General features: G+C 40.0%; 1 protein-coding gene across 1 annotated transcript in view; it reads left to right on the top strand.

Annotated features, from left to right (window-relative positions):
- The window catches only part of dnah9l (dynein, axonemal, heavy polypeptide 9 like), a 41151-nt gene that overhangs the window by 12773 nt on the left and 11708 nt on the right, over positions 1-16670 (top strand). Inside the window, exons 7-57 of the mRNA XM_041992301.1 lie at positions 165-376; positions 467-700; positions 928-1095; positions 1608-1724; positions 1898-2035; positions 2259-2383; positions 2536-2731; positions 2886-2990; positions 3089-3280; positions 3605-3805; positions 3942-4277; positions 4392-4469; positions 4559-4614; positions 4694-4814; positions 4921-5090; positions 5195-5417; positions 5501-5617; positions 5818-5904; positions 6041-6199; positions 6348-6431; positions 6534-6692; positions 6826-6948; positions 7131-7253; positions 7423-7647; positions 7741-7959; positions 8143-8310; positions 8440-8565; positions 8656-8763; positions 8847-8978; positions 9071-9231; positions 9637-9793; positions 9885-10030; positions 10122-10238; positions 10332-10470; positions 10784-10876; positions 10996-11190; positions 11557-11634; positions 11844-11976; positions 12494-12621; positions 12845-12993; positions 13074-13224; positions 13315-13446; positions 13564-13737; positions 13839-14043; positions 14534-14699; positions 14814-14916; positions 15190-15327; positions 15453-15554; positions 15673-15834; positions 16028-16111; positions 16441-16550. Coding sequence (XP_041848235.1) covers positions 165-376; positions 467-700; positions 928-1095; positions 1608-1724; positions 1898-2035; positions 2259-2383; positions 2536-2731; positions 2886-2990; positions 3089-3280; positions 3605-3805; positions 3942-4277; positions 4392-4469; positions 4559-4614; positions 4694-4814; positions 4921-5090; positions 5195-5417; positions 5501-5617; positions 5818-5904; positions 6041-6199; positions 6348-6431; positions 6534-6692; positions 6826-6948; positions 7131-7253; positions 7423-7647; positions 7741-7959; positions 8143-8310; positions 8440-8565; positions 8656-8763; positions 8847-8978; positions 9071-9231; positions 9637-9793; positions 9885-10030; positions 10122-10238; positions 10332-10470; positions 10784-10876; positions 10996-11190; positions 11557-11634; positions 11844-11976; positions 12494-12621; positions 12845-12993; positions 13074-13224; positions 13315-13446; positions 13564-13737; positions 13839-14043; positions 14534-14699; positions 14814-14916; positions 15190-15327; positions 15453-15554; positions 15673-15834; positions 16028-16111; positions 16441-16550 — 7525 coding nt within the window. The remainder of the gene's footprint in view (positions 1-164; positions 377-466; positions 701-927; positions 1096-1607; positions 1725-1897; positions 2036-2258; positions 2384-2535; positions 2732-2885; positions 2991-3088; positions 3281-3604; positions 3806-3941; positions 4278-4391; positions 4470-4558; positions 4615-4693; positions 4815-4920; positions 5091-5194; positions 5418-5500; positions 5618-5817; positions 5905-6040; positions 6200-6347; positions 6432-6533; positions 6693-6825; positions 6949-7130; positions 7254-7422; positions 7648-7740; positions 7960-8142; positions 8311-8439; positions 8566-8655; positions 8764-8846; positions 8979-9070; positions 9232-9636; positions 9794-9884; positions 10031-10121; positions 10239-10331; positions 10471-10783; positions 10877-10995; positions 11191-11556; positions 11635-11843; positions 11977-12493; positions 12622-12844; positions 12994-13073; positions 13225-13314; positions 13447-13563; positions 13738-13838; positions 14044-14533; positions 14700-14813; positions 14917-15189; positions 15328-15452; positions 15555-15672; positions 15835-16027; positions 16112-16440; positions 16551-16670) is intronic.

Genomic DNA, 16670 nt, shown 5'->3' with positions numbered 1-16670 from the left:
CACAACATTCCTCCTCAGTACAGTTTCTTCAGTGTTATGCTTAGTTATTCTAATTCTTACATAATTGTTTTTTTAAAAAAAAGAAGAGCACAAGTATAGCATTAATGTGAAACATCTAATATATTCTTCTAATATGTAATATATTCTGGATATAATTACTATAGCTGTGCTGGAGGCAGAGGACATAGATCTGTATCTACGCCCCCTAAGGAGACAGATCAGTAGCTTAGAGGAGAGAGGTTTTCCACAAGTGGATGTTCTCCTGCCTCCACTTTTTCACACACTTTGCCTCATATGGAGTCATTCCCAGTACTACTGCACTCCACAGCGCATGGTGACCCTCCTGCAGGAGTTCTGCAACCTGATCATTGAAAAGGTGCAAATTATACATAAATAAAAGGCAAAAGAGGGCTTATTAAATGTTTTAAACTTGTGATTGTCATAATGACTTTGTGTCTGCATACAGGCCTTTGCATATCTTATCCCTGAAGAACTGTTTAAGATGGAGCTTGAGGAGGGGATGGAGAGAGTACAGATAAGCATCTCTGTTCTGCGCACCTTCAAGGAGCTGTTTCACACTTACCGTTGGCAAATACCTAATTACTACAGAAATGGCCAGAATATCAAGTTATGGGACTTTCCAGCAAGACTTGTCTTTAAACGATCAGATTGCATTATGGAAAGGCTTCTAATGATCGAGGTGTGTGGTCAGCAAGCAGAGCTTTGTGTGTTGGTTTAATGTCAAATTAGATTTGACTATCCTAAATAAATACAGTAGAACAGTTGTAATCTAAGTAGCTTTAAACATGCTTTAAGTAAACACTAATTATCTTCATATATCCATAAATATTTTAGACTGTCATCATGAATATCAAAATTACTACCTCCCATTTGTCCACTAGTGATGTTTCTCATCTAATTTTTTAGGAACTGTTTGCAACAGCACTGGATTTTCTAAAGCTGGAAAAGGTTGAACTGGGCGGATCTAGAGGGAAAATCCTTAGTGAGATGGTCTTCAGCATGAGCGAGGAGTTTCATGATCGTTGGCGGACCCTGAGAGAAAGCAAATATGACCCCCTGGACTATACTAATGACGTAAGATCTGTCTTTGATGTTACTGTGCTATTTATGTATTAATCCCCAAAGTGTTGTAATTTACAGAGACTTATAGGGGGCACTGACAGACACAGCCAAATAATCAAAAATAACAATTAGATGTTGTTTTTCTCCTCAGCAGTGCAGTAATTGAAAGGTAGCAAAGCAGCAGTTGCTAAGCAACACACAAGACCCAGTGACTGGAGTCATTATTAGTCAGTGCATCAATATTTAATTTACTTGTTATAAATATTATTTTACAACAGCTTTCAATGTGACTCGGAACAGGAACTCAATCCAAAATTGATTTGTGTCATAATATATTTTTCTCAAGTGTATGTTATTAGAGCCAATGCTGATTAACTGAGCTGGGGAGAACTCAAAGGTCTGCGCAGAAAAAAAGTTAATGGAATAAAAATGGTAGAAAAATATAGGTGGAATAAAAGCTTTTAAATTGCAAGTGAAAGTGAAAATATCCCTAATTTCCTGCCCATTGGCATTTTTGTGTTTAGGAATTTGTGCGTCACTACAGGTGTTTTGTGGAGAAGAACAAAGATTTTGATCAGAGGCTGGGCACTGTCCTCAATTTGGCCTTTCACCACTCCAAAAACCTGAATTCAGCCTTTAAGGTATGTCTCTTTTGCAATGACGCCACTGTTGCTGTTTTTAGTAATATAAATACACATTTCCAGTGTTGTTTAAAAGTGTAAGAGGACAGAATTCAGCATGTTAGCATCACATAATCACTGTCCTTATTGGAAATTTCATGTGGATGTTATTTTTTTAATTGTGTCCAATTAAGTTGTTGAAGATTTTTGGCACCCTTCTTGAGAGACCCAGAATCCATCAGCTGTTTTCTCCTAATTACAATGTGTTCCTGGCCATGTTCAACCAGGAAATAGACAACTGTCAGCTTATACTAGATCAACACAGAGAAGGGGTAAGAAAACAATGAACTAAAATGATCCTCTCAATAAGTAATTTCTGTATAGATTTTTAGCAGTAATTACTGAAGTTGGATACACCTAACTGTCCCATAACAAGGCAGTCGCATATAACATTGTGATGTATACTTGTGCTTCAGACTTTCAGGAGAGAGTTCTAAGTTCAAATAATGAGTATTTCACAGCGTTCAGCCAAATTAATAAAACTTTGTGTATCAGCTGCAGACAGACTGTGCAGTCCTGGGAAAAAATATGCCTTCGGTGGCTGGTAACCTGAAATGGTCGCAGGAACTTCGGAATCGCATTCTTACCAACAGGAGCAACCTCTGCCAGCTGGCCCATGCGTATGGATCATCTCTACTCTGAATGAACACACAAAAATATCTTCGTAGGGTGTCTGACATCCAGATCCTGATCTTACAATACAGCTTTAAAATGGTTGAGAACTGTTTAAAGTAATGATACAGCTGTTATAATCTTGTATGTGTCCTTTTAGACCTCTGGGGTGTGCTGAGGCAGATGATGTGCTTCAAAAGTGTGAACGTATTCTTGAGATTTTGGACAAGCATGACGAAGAGCTGTTCACAGAGTGGACAGAGGGGCTGGAGGAAATCTGCCACACTCACCTCGCAGAGCCATTGTTAACACTGAATGGTGACATGGGCCTCTTCCAGGTCAACTTCAGTCCCGCTGTAAGCAGAAAGAATAACAACTCTACGAGAGAGACATTAAAGATATTAGTCAGGGCTAAAATACCATTTTAAAATATACAGTTATAAATGCTGATAAAGATAAAATATGTCAAATACAGTGCAGTACCTTTTCTCCTGCTATTGCTCCCACCAGCTGACATCCATACTAAGGGAGGTGAAATATATGAGCATGCTGAAGACCCAAAATATTCCTAAAGCAGCTCTCCATCTCTATACTAACCGGGAGAGATTATACATTGTGAGTTCTTCCATTAGACACTTTGTCAGACAGCTTTATTTGGGAGATGTGTGACTAAACAAAATCTGCTCAAAATAAATCTGCAATCTGCCATGTAGTACACACAGACGCTGACCTTGGTGACCCAATGGTACAACAAGCTTCTCAGTACTATCCTGGCAGTAGAGCAGGGACTGGTGAAAAATGAGATGGCTGGGATGAGGCGACAGCTCGAGCCAGCCCTTCGAGAGATGACTTGGGCTCAGGATGACCTTTGGGATTACATCAAGAATACACGAGAATTGGTCAAGGTACTCAAGATTTCTCAGCCAAGTTTTGGTAATTGTTTTGGTGGAAGTGCCACATGTGGCCACTATTATTTAATTGTCTACACTATTATTTTTTTCTTTTAGAAAAGAAGATGTCTTAGTTTAGATTTTGGCTGATATATATGAAAATGCTGGTAGTTTCTTGTCAGTAGAGTATGACATCCTACATTCTGTTTATGCTGCATTTTCTAAAGTATATATTGAGCTCTTGCCTTGCTACTTCCCTCACATCAGAAAGGACTTAAAATATTATGCTGTTGAAATGCAATTGTTGGCTGTATTTATCCCTCTTGTTTGTTTTGCCAGGATATTTCAACTCGTGTCCAGAAGAGTAAAGCTAATGTGGAAGCCATTCAAGCCCTCATGGGAAAATTCAGCAATAAAGCTCTCATCACCAGAAAGAGTCGTGATTCTACTCTCCTTGTCTTCTCTGACATTGAGGAGAGTGTTTCCAAACAGCATGCTCTCATCAGCACCACAGGGAAGCAGATACACAAACTACTGCAGGTATGTTCATATCTTACCCTTCATTCTTTAGAGGTGAATCTGTGCAAATACAGTATTGTACATGTAACCATCTTCAAAACTCATGATTATGTTGATAATTATTTTAAAGTTTTTATCACTTTTCTGCTGGTTCTAGGAGAATCAGTCCTTGCTTGGTGTGATAGATCTAGACAGCAGTGTATGGCAGGCCTACACAGAATATGTTGACCAGATGATCCTGGCTGGCTTCTCCAGCGCAGTACACTGCTCCCTGCAGTACCTCATGGACAACACCGATGTAGCTCAGTGCATAACACCACTATTTGAGGTCCAGCTGATCCTCAATGGCAATGAGATGGCCTTTGACCCCTCACTGGACTTAAACCACAGCAGTAACTTTAATGAAATTGTGGATAAAATGGTGGCCAACATCACCAGCGTGGCATCCTTCATTCCCAGAGTGGCAACCCACAAACAGCTGAATAACTATCAGGTGTTGCAGAGATTAGATTATGGACATAATCACAGTGTGCATGCTCAAATACGTAAATGCATTTATGTGTATACACACCCTTTCTACATGCTATCTTGATTTCCCATCTTGTAGTGTGACATAAATGAAATGAAGGATTTGTCAGAGATGTGCCACATCATCCGCTTACGAACACGTACAGCAGTGAGTAAGGTAAAAGCCCTATTTTCCTCCTCTGTCTTGGCAAGGTTTTTTTTTAGTTTCTACCCAAATATAAATGGGAATATTGCATTGATTTTTAGGTCAGGGAGTACCAGGCCTCATTTTCTAGCTACCGCTACCTTTGGACTGATGACAGGTCAGATGAATATGAGTGCTGAATTTGTTTTTATCACACTTCCTCAACACATATGCCCATATAAGTTTTCTCTTTGTAGATCTGAATTTATGAGGCAGTTCCTGCTTTACGGTCACGTCCTTAGTACAGAGGAAGCTGAGCTGTATGCCGACTATGAACTGAAAAAGAACCCCCCCACCCTCGACAACTTTAAAGATCAAGTGTGTTCTATTTATGTCATCCATTCATCCTTTTATCTTCATTTATCTAAACTGCCTTTAGAGAGCTGGGTTTTACACTCATAGTCTGTATCACTTCTCCATCCAGATCAATCTTTTCGAGTCTCTGTATGCACGTGTGAGCAAGATGGAGGACAAGAGGGTGTTTTGTGGCTGGTTGCAGTTAGACATCAGACCCTTTAAGCACACACTAATGAATGTCATCAAGAAGTGGAGCTGGATGTTCAAAGAGCACCTTCTCAACCATGTAAATGAGAGGTTAGACAAATGGAATAACAATGAATCATTACCAGTATTTCTCTTTTTATTTAATGTCATAACTCCAACATATTTCATGGTTTCCATCCTTTGTTTTCCCACAGCGTGAAGGAGCTGTCCCACTTTATCCAGGACACAGCTAGCGGTCTTTCTACCAAGGTTTTAGATGGGGATTATGCAGGCCTTGTGAACATAATGGGACACCTCATGGCCATACGGGACAGACAGATCAGCAATGAACAGCACTTCAAACCTCTCCAGTCAACTGCTGAACTCCTCAAGACCTATGGACAGCAACTTCCAGAAAGTGTCTACATACAGCTAGAGGTGCCTAACGATGTGACAGGCAGTATCTACTTTGTAAAGTAATCAATGCATCACATTTTCTGCTTCTTTGCCACAAAACACAGGAGCTGCCTGAAAAGTGGAAAAGTCTTAGAAAAATTGCCTTCACAGTCAAACATGAAGTGGCACCACTGCAGTCCAATGAAGTTTCAGTGATACGAAGGAAATGTGTCCGCTTTGAGGTGAGGCCGTGTGCAAGCGGTGTAGAATGTCAGCCCGTCAACCCCTTACAAAGAGCTCGATGTCTGATATATAAACCGTCTTTGCTTTCTTTCCTGCATTATATATGACACCACACCCCCTCTGTGCCTGTACAGTTATAGATGAAGAGACAGAAGCAAATAATCAAGCATCCTAAATTTGCCATATTTTTACATTTCAGGTCAAGCAACATGAGTTTAGAGAAAGATTTCGTACTGAATCAATCTTTAAGATCAATGTGGAGGAGCCATATAAACTAATTGATAAGGTGGGCAGTGAAAGGCATTCTTTTTGCAACCTAGAGAGAAAACAGTCCTTCCACTAAAAGTAGTTCCAGCTGTCTGATTAAAGAAAATCTATGGGACAAAACAATTATAAAAGCAGATCAAACTGTCTGTCTCCAGTCTAATCGATCCGTGGCAGTGATGGAGATGGAAATGAAAAAGTTGCAGGACACAGCTGATCTGTTTGAAGTCAGCTTCCCTGAGTACAAGCAACTACGCCAGTGTCGCTCTGACATCAGACTCGTGAAAGCAGTCTGGGACATGATCATCTTTGTGAAGGTACAAACTAATCATATTAAACATACTGCAAATACATCTACAGATGTTAGAATTTACCTGCTGTTCTGTTGCTTGAAGATTGAAAGTGAGAAGTTTTTCCTCTTTTTGGAAATTAGAGAGTCAATCAAATAATCAATTTCATTCCAAGACCAGTATAGAGGATTGGACCAAGACTCCATGGAAAGAGATCAATGTTGAGCAGATGGACATGGAGCTCCGGCGGTTTGCTAAAGTATGGGAGAACTAATACTTTAATTAAAATTTTTTCTTGTGTTTTGTTTTTTAATCAAATTAATTTCACCACAGCTATGAGCAAGTCTGTTTTCTCTTGAAGGAGATGAAGATGCTAGACAAGGAAGTGCGGGCATGGGATGTATATTTGGGGTTGGAGTCTACTGTGAAAAACCTGTTGACCTCTCTGAGAGCTGTCAACGAGCTGCAAAACTCTGCAATCAGGGAAAGACATTGGCAACAACTTATGAACACCACAGGAGTATGACAATATTTGCTTTTGCTTTGCAGTCTTCCTGCTATGTAAACTATGCTGCAAGTTTAATGAACCCAATTTTCTTAATGTGAAATCTGATCCCACCCACAGCACAGCATGTATTCCTTCTGATCCTCAGGTCAGGTTTGTGATGGGGCAGAGCACCACCTTGGGGGACCTGTTGGAATTACAGCTTCATCGTGTGGAGGATGAGGTTAAAAATATAGTGGACAAAGCTGTGAAAGAAATGGCCATTGAGAAGGTAAGAGTCCTTTAGTTAAATATGTGATCACAACTCTTATGAAAACATGTAATTTCAATCCTATTTTTTGAGACAAGTGAACTCACATGCAATGAAATACATACTACTGCCCACTTTTGTTTCCCTTGTGTTCAAGTGTGACATGTCACATCTGTGAAATCATGATTGTATTTGCTTCATAGGTTTTGGCAGAGATAACCCAGACCTGGAGTGTTATGTCTCTGTCATATGAGACTCACACCAGTACAGGAACCCCTTTGCTCAAAGCAGATGAGAATTTAATTGAAACACTAGAGGACAACCAGGTGACCTGTTGTGACAGCATGTGACGTGCATTTTATTTTATTTGCTCATAAAACAAACTGTTGTCTAGCAGAAGACACAGCTTGCCACAAGTCATTATGTTATTTGTGTGACAGTCCATTGAAGTTGCTTTCTACAAAGCATCATAATGTAAAACTTATTGGTCTTCAGGTCCAGCTGCAGAACATCCTGATGAGTAAGTACGTGGAGTATTTCCAGGCAGAAGTCAGCGGCTGGCAGAGGAAGCTGATGGTGGCTGACCTGGTCATCTCCACCTGGATGTCTGTCCAGAGGACCTGGGCCCACCTTAACAGCATCTTCACAAACAGCCATGATATCCGCTGCCAGCTGGCCCATGATGCCGAACGCTTTCAGGGAATACACGCAGACTTTCAGGTAACAGAAACACACTTCTGTCTCATTGTTTATATCATCATATTGTTAGAAAACCTTCATATAAATGTTTTTATTTGCTCTCCTTTTGCCCAGAGCTTGATGACTGAGGCAGTACAGAACAGTAATGTGGTAGAAGCAACCAACCAGCCTGGCTTCCTGGAGAGCCTGGAAACATTACAGCAGAGGCTGTCTGTGTGTGAGAAGGCCTTAGCTGAGTATCTGGAAACCAAGAGACTAACATTCCCCAGGTTTTATTTTGTGTCTGCCTCAGATCTGCTGGAGATTGTCTCCAAGGGAACACAGCCCAAACAGGTGACAAAAAAAACAAATGAGCTGTGTTTTCCAAAAAAGAACACATAAATAAATTTTTATCACATTGTAGTTAACGGTTCAATTATTATTTTTTTATCTTGTGTCAGTGTACTAAACTGATTAGATGAGAATAAAAGATCAAACTGACATGGATTAATTAGGTGTATGTGTGTGTTTTTCCAGGTGACCAGGCACTTGCTAAAGCTGTTTGACAACATAGCAGATCTTCGCTTCGAGGACTTAGAGGGGGGCGGAGAAACGGAGGAAGATAGAGGGGCAGTTGCCATAGGGATGTACAGTCGAGAGGGCGAATATGTTTCTTTCTCAGAGCCATGCGCCTGTGAAGGACAGGTATTGAAAAATGAAAACTGATTTTTGTGTGTGGCAGAAGAGTTTTTCTGTTTTCACTATGCTCTATTGCTTATACACTGGGGTTTTTTTTGTTTTGTTTTTTTTTTTTGTTTGCTTGTTTTTTGTCAGGCTGAGTGTTGGTTAAGTTCCTTAGAAAGCACGATGCGCTGCACAGTCCAAAAAGAGATACAAGAAGCTGTAGCTGCATATGAGGACAAACCACGAGACCAGTGGCTCTTTGACTACCCTGCACAGGTTTCATGATGTATAGTCTGTAGAATTAACTTTTAATTTATTAAAAGACATAGGTTATATGTCATGTGCCTGTTTTCTATACACAAACAGGTGGGATTAACTGGTAGTCAGGTTTGGTGGGCCACAGATGTGGGCATTGCCTTTGACAGGGTGGAAGAAGGATTTGAGACGGCGCTTAAAGACTACAACAGAAAGCAGGTAATGTTGCACAGTGAGATTTTTTTTATCCTGACAGGTGAACATGATGACTGTGTTGTTCATTAAGGTTCTGTTTATTTTAGATCACTCAGCTTAACTCGTTGATCCACATGTTGCTCGGAGACTTAACTCCTGGAGACAGACAGAAAATTATGACTATCTGCACAATTGATGTCCATGCTCGAGATGTGGTTGCCAATCTTATCACTCAAAAGGTAGTTCTTTTAAATTTTGACTTATTTTTTAATGAGTTACTACATTCAAGTTATCTGACCCTCCTGTTGCTGTAACTGTATTCGGCTTATAGGTGATAACTGGGCAAGCATTTGCATGGCTGTCCCAGTTACGCCATCGCTGGGATGAAGAAACAAGACACTGTTATGTTAACATCTGTGACGCCCAGTTCCAGTTCAGCTATGAATACCTCGGGAACACTAACAGGCTGGTCATCACCCCACTCACTGACAGGTAGTCCACACCCACTCTACTATATTCTACACCAATATACAAACATAGAGAATGCACATATTATTAATGATGTATATTTTAAAGCTAGCCCTTTTAGGAAGTGGTTGAAGGTATACAATAATAATGGACTCCCTTTGCCTTGCAACTGCAAACAAGGTTCCTCTAAGCACTTAACATGTAAGTGCTCAGTCAAGCTGTGCAGTGCTTTAAAGTACAGAGCACCCATGCAAGTGTAAATGTGAATCTAGAAGGAGGGAAACAAGAGTATGCTGTTTCTGTCCTATGAAATAAAGACAAAAATCACAAACATTAAAGTTTTCCAATCCTTCAGTTGCATTCGCTTTGTTGTAACTCTACTTATTCAATTTCTTTCATGAATTTACACCTTAATCCTACCACTATCAGATGTTACATTACCTTGACCCAGTCTCTACATTTGACGATGAGTGGTGCCCCATCAGGCCCTGCTGGCACGGGTAAAACAGAAACTACTAAAGATCTAGGACGCTCGCTCGGCATCATGGTATATGTGTTCAACTGTTCAGAACAAATGGACTACAAGGTAGCATGCACTCTCTCTGTTCGCTAATGCACTTTTACTCCATTTATATGAACATGTATTTATTAACTTCTATGTCTGTCTCCATCATCAGTCTATAGGTAACATCTATAAGGGTCTGGCTCAGACAGGAGTGTGGGGCTGCTTTGATGAGTTCAACAGGATCTCTGTGGATGTTTTGTCTGTGGTTGCTGTACAGGTCAAGACTATACAAGACGCTGTACGCAACAAAAAACAGAGGTATAGGTGCATCTGCATATTCTGTTCATTTATTTTTCCACTAATCTTTTCTCCATAAACCTAGTTTGCGCCTGCTCTGATCTAAATACAGGTTTCATTTTCTGGGAGAAGAAATTGACCTGAAGCCAACAGTGGGGATCTTCATCACTCTGAACCCAGGTTATGCTGGCAGGGCTGAGCTTCCAGAGAACCTCAAGGCTCTATTCAGGTGTAGTAAATTAAGAGAAAGAGAAAACTTTGATCGCAAAAATTAACAAATGCCAACTATTACTAATTTTGAGTCAGTGTGCTTACATTTTAGGCCCTGTGCAATGGTGATCCCAGACTTTGAGCTGATCTGCGAGATCATGTTGGTGGCTGAAGGGTTCATAGATGCACGTCTGCTGGCACGCAAGTTCATCAGCCTCTACACTCTGTGTAAAGAGCTGCTGTCTAAACAGGTACGTACATTTTTGTAATAGCCTGCAAAGAAATAACTCACTCATTTTTAAACTCCAGGTGTGTTGTGTAGCCTGAAAAGTAATGTTGAACAAATAAGAACAAAAGTGGTGGGTTCTCTAGAATAAAGTTCTCTGCAATACAGTATAGCACATTGTACTGATTCATGTGATAGAACAGTTAAAATAATTCAATTCAGTTTAGCATTATTATAGTATCAATCCATGACAAAGTCATCTCAAGACACTGTTGAAGTGCTTTATAAGGTTTCTAGACACCAAATCTTCCACACTGACATTTTCCGCTGTCTGATAGGATCATTATGATTGGGGTTTACGGGCCATCAAATCAGTTCTGGTTGTAGCTGGATCTCTGAAAAGAGAGGAACGGAGCAGACCTGAGGAACAGGTGTGTGTCACTGTTTTTCACACAGAAGTCAAATAATTTTGTCATTTCTGCACAGTTGCATTCATTTAAAGCTTTTGCTTTGTGATATTAAAACTACGGCGCCATTACTGTCTCCCTAGGTGCTGATGAGAGCACTGAGGGACTTCAACCTGCCAAAGATAGTGACAAGTGATGTGCCGATATTCCTTGGGCTCATCAGTGACTTGTTTCCTCAACTAGATGTACCCAGGAAGAGAGACCCTGCACTAGAAAACGCTGTCCGCCAGTCTGTCAGTGAGCTGTGCCTGCAGCCGGAGGAAAACTTTATACTGAAGGTGCCTCTTTGTGTTGGCCTGTGCTCAATATTACACTGCCTTAGCTTCAGTTGCGAAGTAAGGACTTCTTTAAAAGAAGATTGCTTAATTTGTATGTTTATATAAGACAACATTTATATAAATTATGTTAAAGGGGAAAAATTTATGGCAAATATTGCCCCTGTGGAATTTTCTGAGCTTCTAGTTTTACCAGATTATAGTTGCTCTAAGAAGATTAATTAGATTTTACAGATTATTTAAACTCATACATTTTTCTGATTAAGTAATTTCCAAAGTTGCATTTGACTAAATTATATCAAATAGTAAATCACTGTAATGTACTGAATCCTTTTGAATAATATGGCAACCACTTCTGTGTGCTGACAGGTGACCCAGTTGGAGGAGTTGCTGGCTGTCAGACACTCTGTGTTTGTAGTAGGTGGACCAGGCACTGGAAAGAGTCAGGTTAACTTCTGTAGAATATCTACATAAATAAAACTGAATACAAAATATGATTCTCACTTGAAAGCACCCAATGTGTGCCTCATCCTTCCCTTTCTACCTAAACTATACAACCATGTGCTGTAAATGGAAATGGAAACAGAAAGTTCTTCTTTTAGAAAAACAAGTGTTCTGTAGGTTATTTGTTATTTGTTATGCTATTTCTTGTCCAGATATTGAAGACCCTCCACAGGACCTATGCAAACATGAAAATGAAGCCAGTATGGAATGATATTAACCCCAAAGCTGTTACCACAGATGAGCTATTTGGATACTTGCACCCTGCTACTAGAGAGTGGAAAGATGGTGAGAGGCTTGAGGACTATAGTGGGGATTTAATTAGCAATAAATGAGGAATTATTTTGGATTGCTATCAAATGGGAGTTATTTTTGGCCACAAGTTTAGCCATTATTTATCACCACAAGGAGTGCCTCTGTCTATATATATATATATATATATATATATATATATATATATGATCTAACCCATGATAAAGGGAGTTGCTGTAGTAGTAGCAGGTCTCTTTTTTTGTCAGGTAGGCGCTTGATCTTTCCAAGCATCCTCAAATAAAATAAAAGACACTTTTAACCACTGAGCCGATCTGCTGATTAAGTCTAAAAGAGTTATCAATGATCACACAAAAGACTTTTAGCATGCTGTTGACAATATGAAGACAGTGGACCAACAACACCATCAATACCATTGCTTATCTTCTTACTTTCATTTGTCCTTATTTGTTAGTGTTGTTATGCAGTATATCTGTTCAGAAACAATGTAAAGAAAATATTTATATACCAGTGTATGTTTTACTTCTTGCTTAAGGTCTGTTCTCCTCCACCATGAGAGAGTTGACATCAGTGACCCATGATGGACCCAAATGGATTGTTCTGGATGGTGATATTGACCCCATGTGGATTGAGTCTCTCAACACAGTTATGGATGACAATAAAGTGAGAGTTCAAGTTCACTGTCTGTTTTTGTCTACTCTCTTACTGCTGGATTGTGTTTGTGTGGCTGTGGCTGTAATATCAATATTAACCATCCAAAGAAGATTTGGAGCATATATTCAATTTTTCAGTAGTAGTCATCAACTGGATCCACGGTGCTTTTAAAGCGTATTTTGAAGCCTTGTCTTGAACTTCATCTATCAAAATCTTCCACTTCTCTATGCAGGTTCTGACTCTTGCCAGCAATGAAAGGATCAGTTTGTCGTCCTCCATGCGTTTGCTCTTTGAGATCTCTCATCTGAGGGCTGCTACTCCAGCTACAGTGTCCAGGGCAGGAATACTCTTCGTCAACCCACAGGACCTTGGCTGGAGCTCGTATGACACACAAAAGCATAAATTAAGATGTTGATTACTTAATACAGTTTTTCTAAGCAGAGCTGTCTTTGCTTCCTTAGTTATGTGACGAGTTGGATAGACACCCGACAGGCCCAATCAGAGCGAGCAAACCTCACCATTTTGTTTGATAAGTATGTGCCGTACTGTTTGGAGCAAGTTCGCTGCAACCTGAAAACCATCACTCCCATTCCTGAAAACAGCATGGTGCAGGTGTGGTCTTCTGCATGTCGTTTGAATGGACAAAAGAGCTTTTCTCTGCTGTTGAGTCAAGTGTAGCATCTCTGCCTATAACCCAACCAGACACTGTGCTGCTTGCTGGATTGCCTCCTGACAGAGGCAAACACCCCAGCCGACTCTCCTCGAGAACTTTACGAGATCTACTTTGTCTTCGCCTGCGTCTGGGCTTTTGGAGGTGCTCTCTTTCAGGATCATGTATGTGGTAACTAATATTTGCAGCTCCTTATTACAGTATTTTACACACATAATAACCCTGTAATTCATATTATTAAATTATTTGATGATATTGTGTTAACCCAACTTCCATTGCAGCTGTATGACCACCGTGCCGAATTCAGCCGCTGGTGGTCCAAAGAGATGAGAGCAGTGAAGTTTCCCTCTCAGGGCACTGTCTTCGACTATTTCATTGACTCTGAGACAAAAAAATTTACTCCCTGGAGTGAGAAGATGGAGCCATTTGAGCTGGAACCGGATGTCCCATTGCAGGTGTGTTATAGTGGTTGCAAATATACTTGGTTGTGTAAAACAGGAAGAAAGCATATAACCGAGGAAGGTCTCTCAATCAATTTATGCTCTTTTTGTTTCAGACAGTTTTGGTCCACACCCCAGAAACCATCTGTCTAACATATTTCATGGACCTGCTGCTCCAGAGAGGCAAACCTATCATGTTAGTGGGTAACGCAGGAGTGGGGAAGACCATCCTGGTGTCTGATAAAGTCGTCAAGCTGAAGGAAGACTACATGGTGGCAAAAGTACCTTTCAACTATTACACCACATCAGCCATGTTGCAGCGTAAGAATCAACACAATGAGCTCAGATGACATTCAGATGCATTTAAAAATAAGCAGGATTGTTTCACAAATAAATATATTGTGTGTTCGAGTGTAACTGTAGTGTCTCCATTTCATCTGTTGATCTCCAAATTGCTGCATCTAATCCAAATCTCTCCAACCCATGCTGAAATTATTTTTATTTACTAAATATAGTTTTTTTCTGTGATAATGTTTTGTGCATAGCTAAAACAAGGCTGCAGTTTAAGACTTTAAACTTTCCATTATGTCTATCTCAGTGTACTACCTAATTGCTTTTACCCATTTATATCAGCTGACTAGCACATCTGTCATTATAAGACTTTTATTGTAAACTTTGAAGGTGATTTATTCTAGCATTCTTTTCTCTTTCCTGTTTCAAATCTGACGTACACTCTGTGATAAATACATTATTTTTGTCACTAAGTCATTTACAGTGAATACATTGTTGCGTCCATTATACAAACCCCAAGGTGTCCTGGAGAAACCTTTAGAGAAGAAAGCTGGTCGTAAATTTGCTCCTCCTACTGCCAAGAGGCTCATCTACTTCATAGATGACCTCAACATGCCTGAGGTGGATGTTTATGGGACCGTCCAGCCGCACACACTCATACGACAGCACCTCGACTACAGCCACTGGTGAGACGGGTGATACCCACACATACCTGCTGCTGTTAAAATGTAAAGCTATGTCCAGAACATATAACAGAATTTGAAGGTTTAGCTGAATCTAAATATACTGAAACCTTTTAGGTACGACAGACAAAGGCTGGTATTGAAGGAAATACATAACTGCCAGTATATCACCTGTATGAACCCAACAGCTGGAAGCTTCTCTATCAACCCCAGACTGCAGGTACAGCCAGGCATACTCACAAGCATAAGTTGTTAGATACTACATTTTGTATATTTTGACTGAATCCACAACCAATAAGCCAGTGGTATAGAAAGAACTTCTTTATGGCAAGACATGATAAACAGTCAAAAAAATATAAACAGCCTTGAAAACAGATGACCAGTTCACCTCATGGATAGATTGTAGAAGTCATACTCAACATACTTTAAATGTAGTTTGTTCAAAGACTCCTGATAAGAAAAAAAAAATCCATTTCTCCCATCTCTGTTTCAGAGGCATTTCTCAGTGTTTGCAGTACATTTCCCAAGTGCTGATGCATTAGCCACTATCTTCTCCAGCATCCTGTCAGCTCACTTCCTTCAGGGGGGATTCAGTTACGGGGTGTCTCGCTCAGTTGGAACTCTCATGCAGGTATATCTACAGTATCAGAGAAGTATTTATCTACTTTAAAAACGTATTGCTCATTTATCATATACATTCAAATATAGCCCTTCTTTTTGCTTGTTTTGATGTTATTTTTTGTTTGGCTCATCCAGGCAGCTATCTGTCTGCACCAAAAGATCAGCCAGAACTTCCTCCCAACAGCCATACGCTTCCACTATATCTTCAACCTACGAGACCTCTCCAACATATTCCAGGTACTAAATATTAAGCGCACCCATTTGAGTTAAAAATTAAACTCAAAATAAATAACTACTGTTTGTTTCCTTTTAGGATATTTTTTATGTAAATCTCGGCTGATTTCCTGATTTGTAGGGTATCCTGTTTGCCCTGCCAGAGAGTATCCGATACCCCATGGACTTGGTCCACCTGTGGCTCCATGAGAGCTCCAGGGTCTACTCTGACAAACTGATGGAGGAGAAGGATGTGGAACTCTTTAACAAAATCTTGTTGGATACTGGCAAAAGATATTTTGAGGTAAGAAAATGGAAACATGCAGTTACACCACTACTTAGATAAGATTTAAAACTGTAAAATGTTGGGCAACAAATGTTCAATTTCATTCAACGCAGTAGCTCAATGTGCATTTCAAGTCATTTAAGGACAGTTTAACATCATCATGTTTAATGTTTACTTGTTTGTTGTCCCTGCTTCTCCCCATTTGCTCTAGGGAATAGATGACTCCATCTTTATCCACCAGCCTTTGGTGTACTGTCACTTTGCTCAGGGTGTTGGAGAGCCACGCTATCATCAGGTTTGACAAGCACACATCCACATGTATTAAGTCAGCTCTTCTCTGGTCTGCACCTCATTTTGCTACTTGCTAGAACCTGTTTATTCTTTATTAACAGAAATGATAAAACTGGGTCAGATTAATTGTTCATCACTTAAATCACTTTATTGCACAGATTTAAGACCTTATATCTCAATCTGTGCTGCCCTATCTGATCTGTCCAATGTGCAGTTATTAGCAAGTTGATTTAAAGTGTTTGCATATCTGGAATTAACTTCATATAACAATGGCATGAACACAGCTGAGTTTTAAAGAACCAAGCTCATCTCTTTATTTGACCATCATGTCAGGCTTCAGATTGGGAGAAGCTCCAGAAGACGCTGGCTGATGCTCTGGAGCATTATAACGAGCTCCATGCCGTCATGGATCTGGTACTGTTTGAAGAAGCGATCCAGCATATGTAAGAAGCATATGCAGACATCCACATAAGAACTGCAAACACATACTAACACACACTCACAGAAGAGGTTTTAGAGATTAGCTCAACTGTAAACCTCAAACTATAAACACACCGTTCTGG

Source organism: Melanotaenia boesemani, chromosome 8, assembly GCF_017639745.1.
Source record: "Melanotaenia boesemani isolate fMelBoe1 chromosome 8, fMelBoe1.pri, whole genome shotgun sequence".
Taxonomy (NCBI): domain Eukaryota; kingdom Metazoa; phylum Chordata; class Actinopteri; order Atheriniformes; family Melanotaeniidae; genus Melanotaenia; species Melanotaenia boesemani.
Note: the sequence above shows the minus strand (reverse complement) of the source record. Positions and strands in the feature narration are given on the sequence as shown.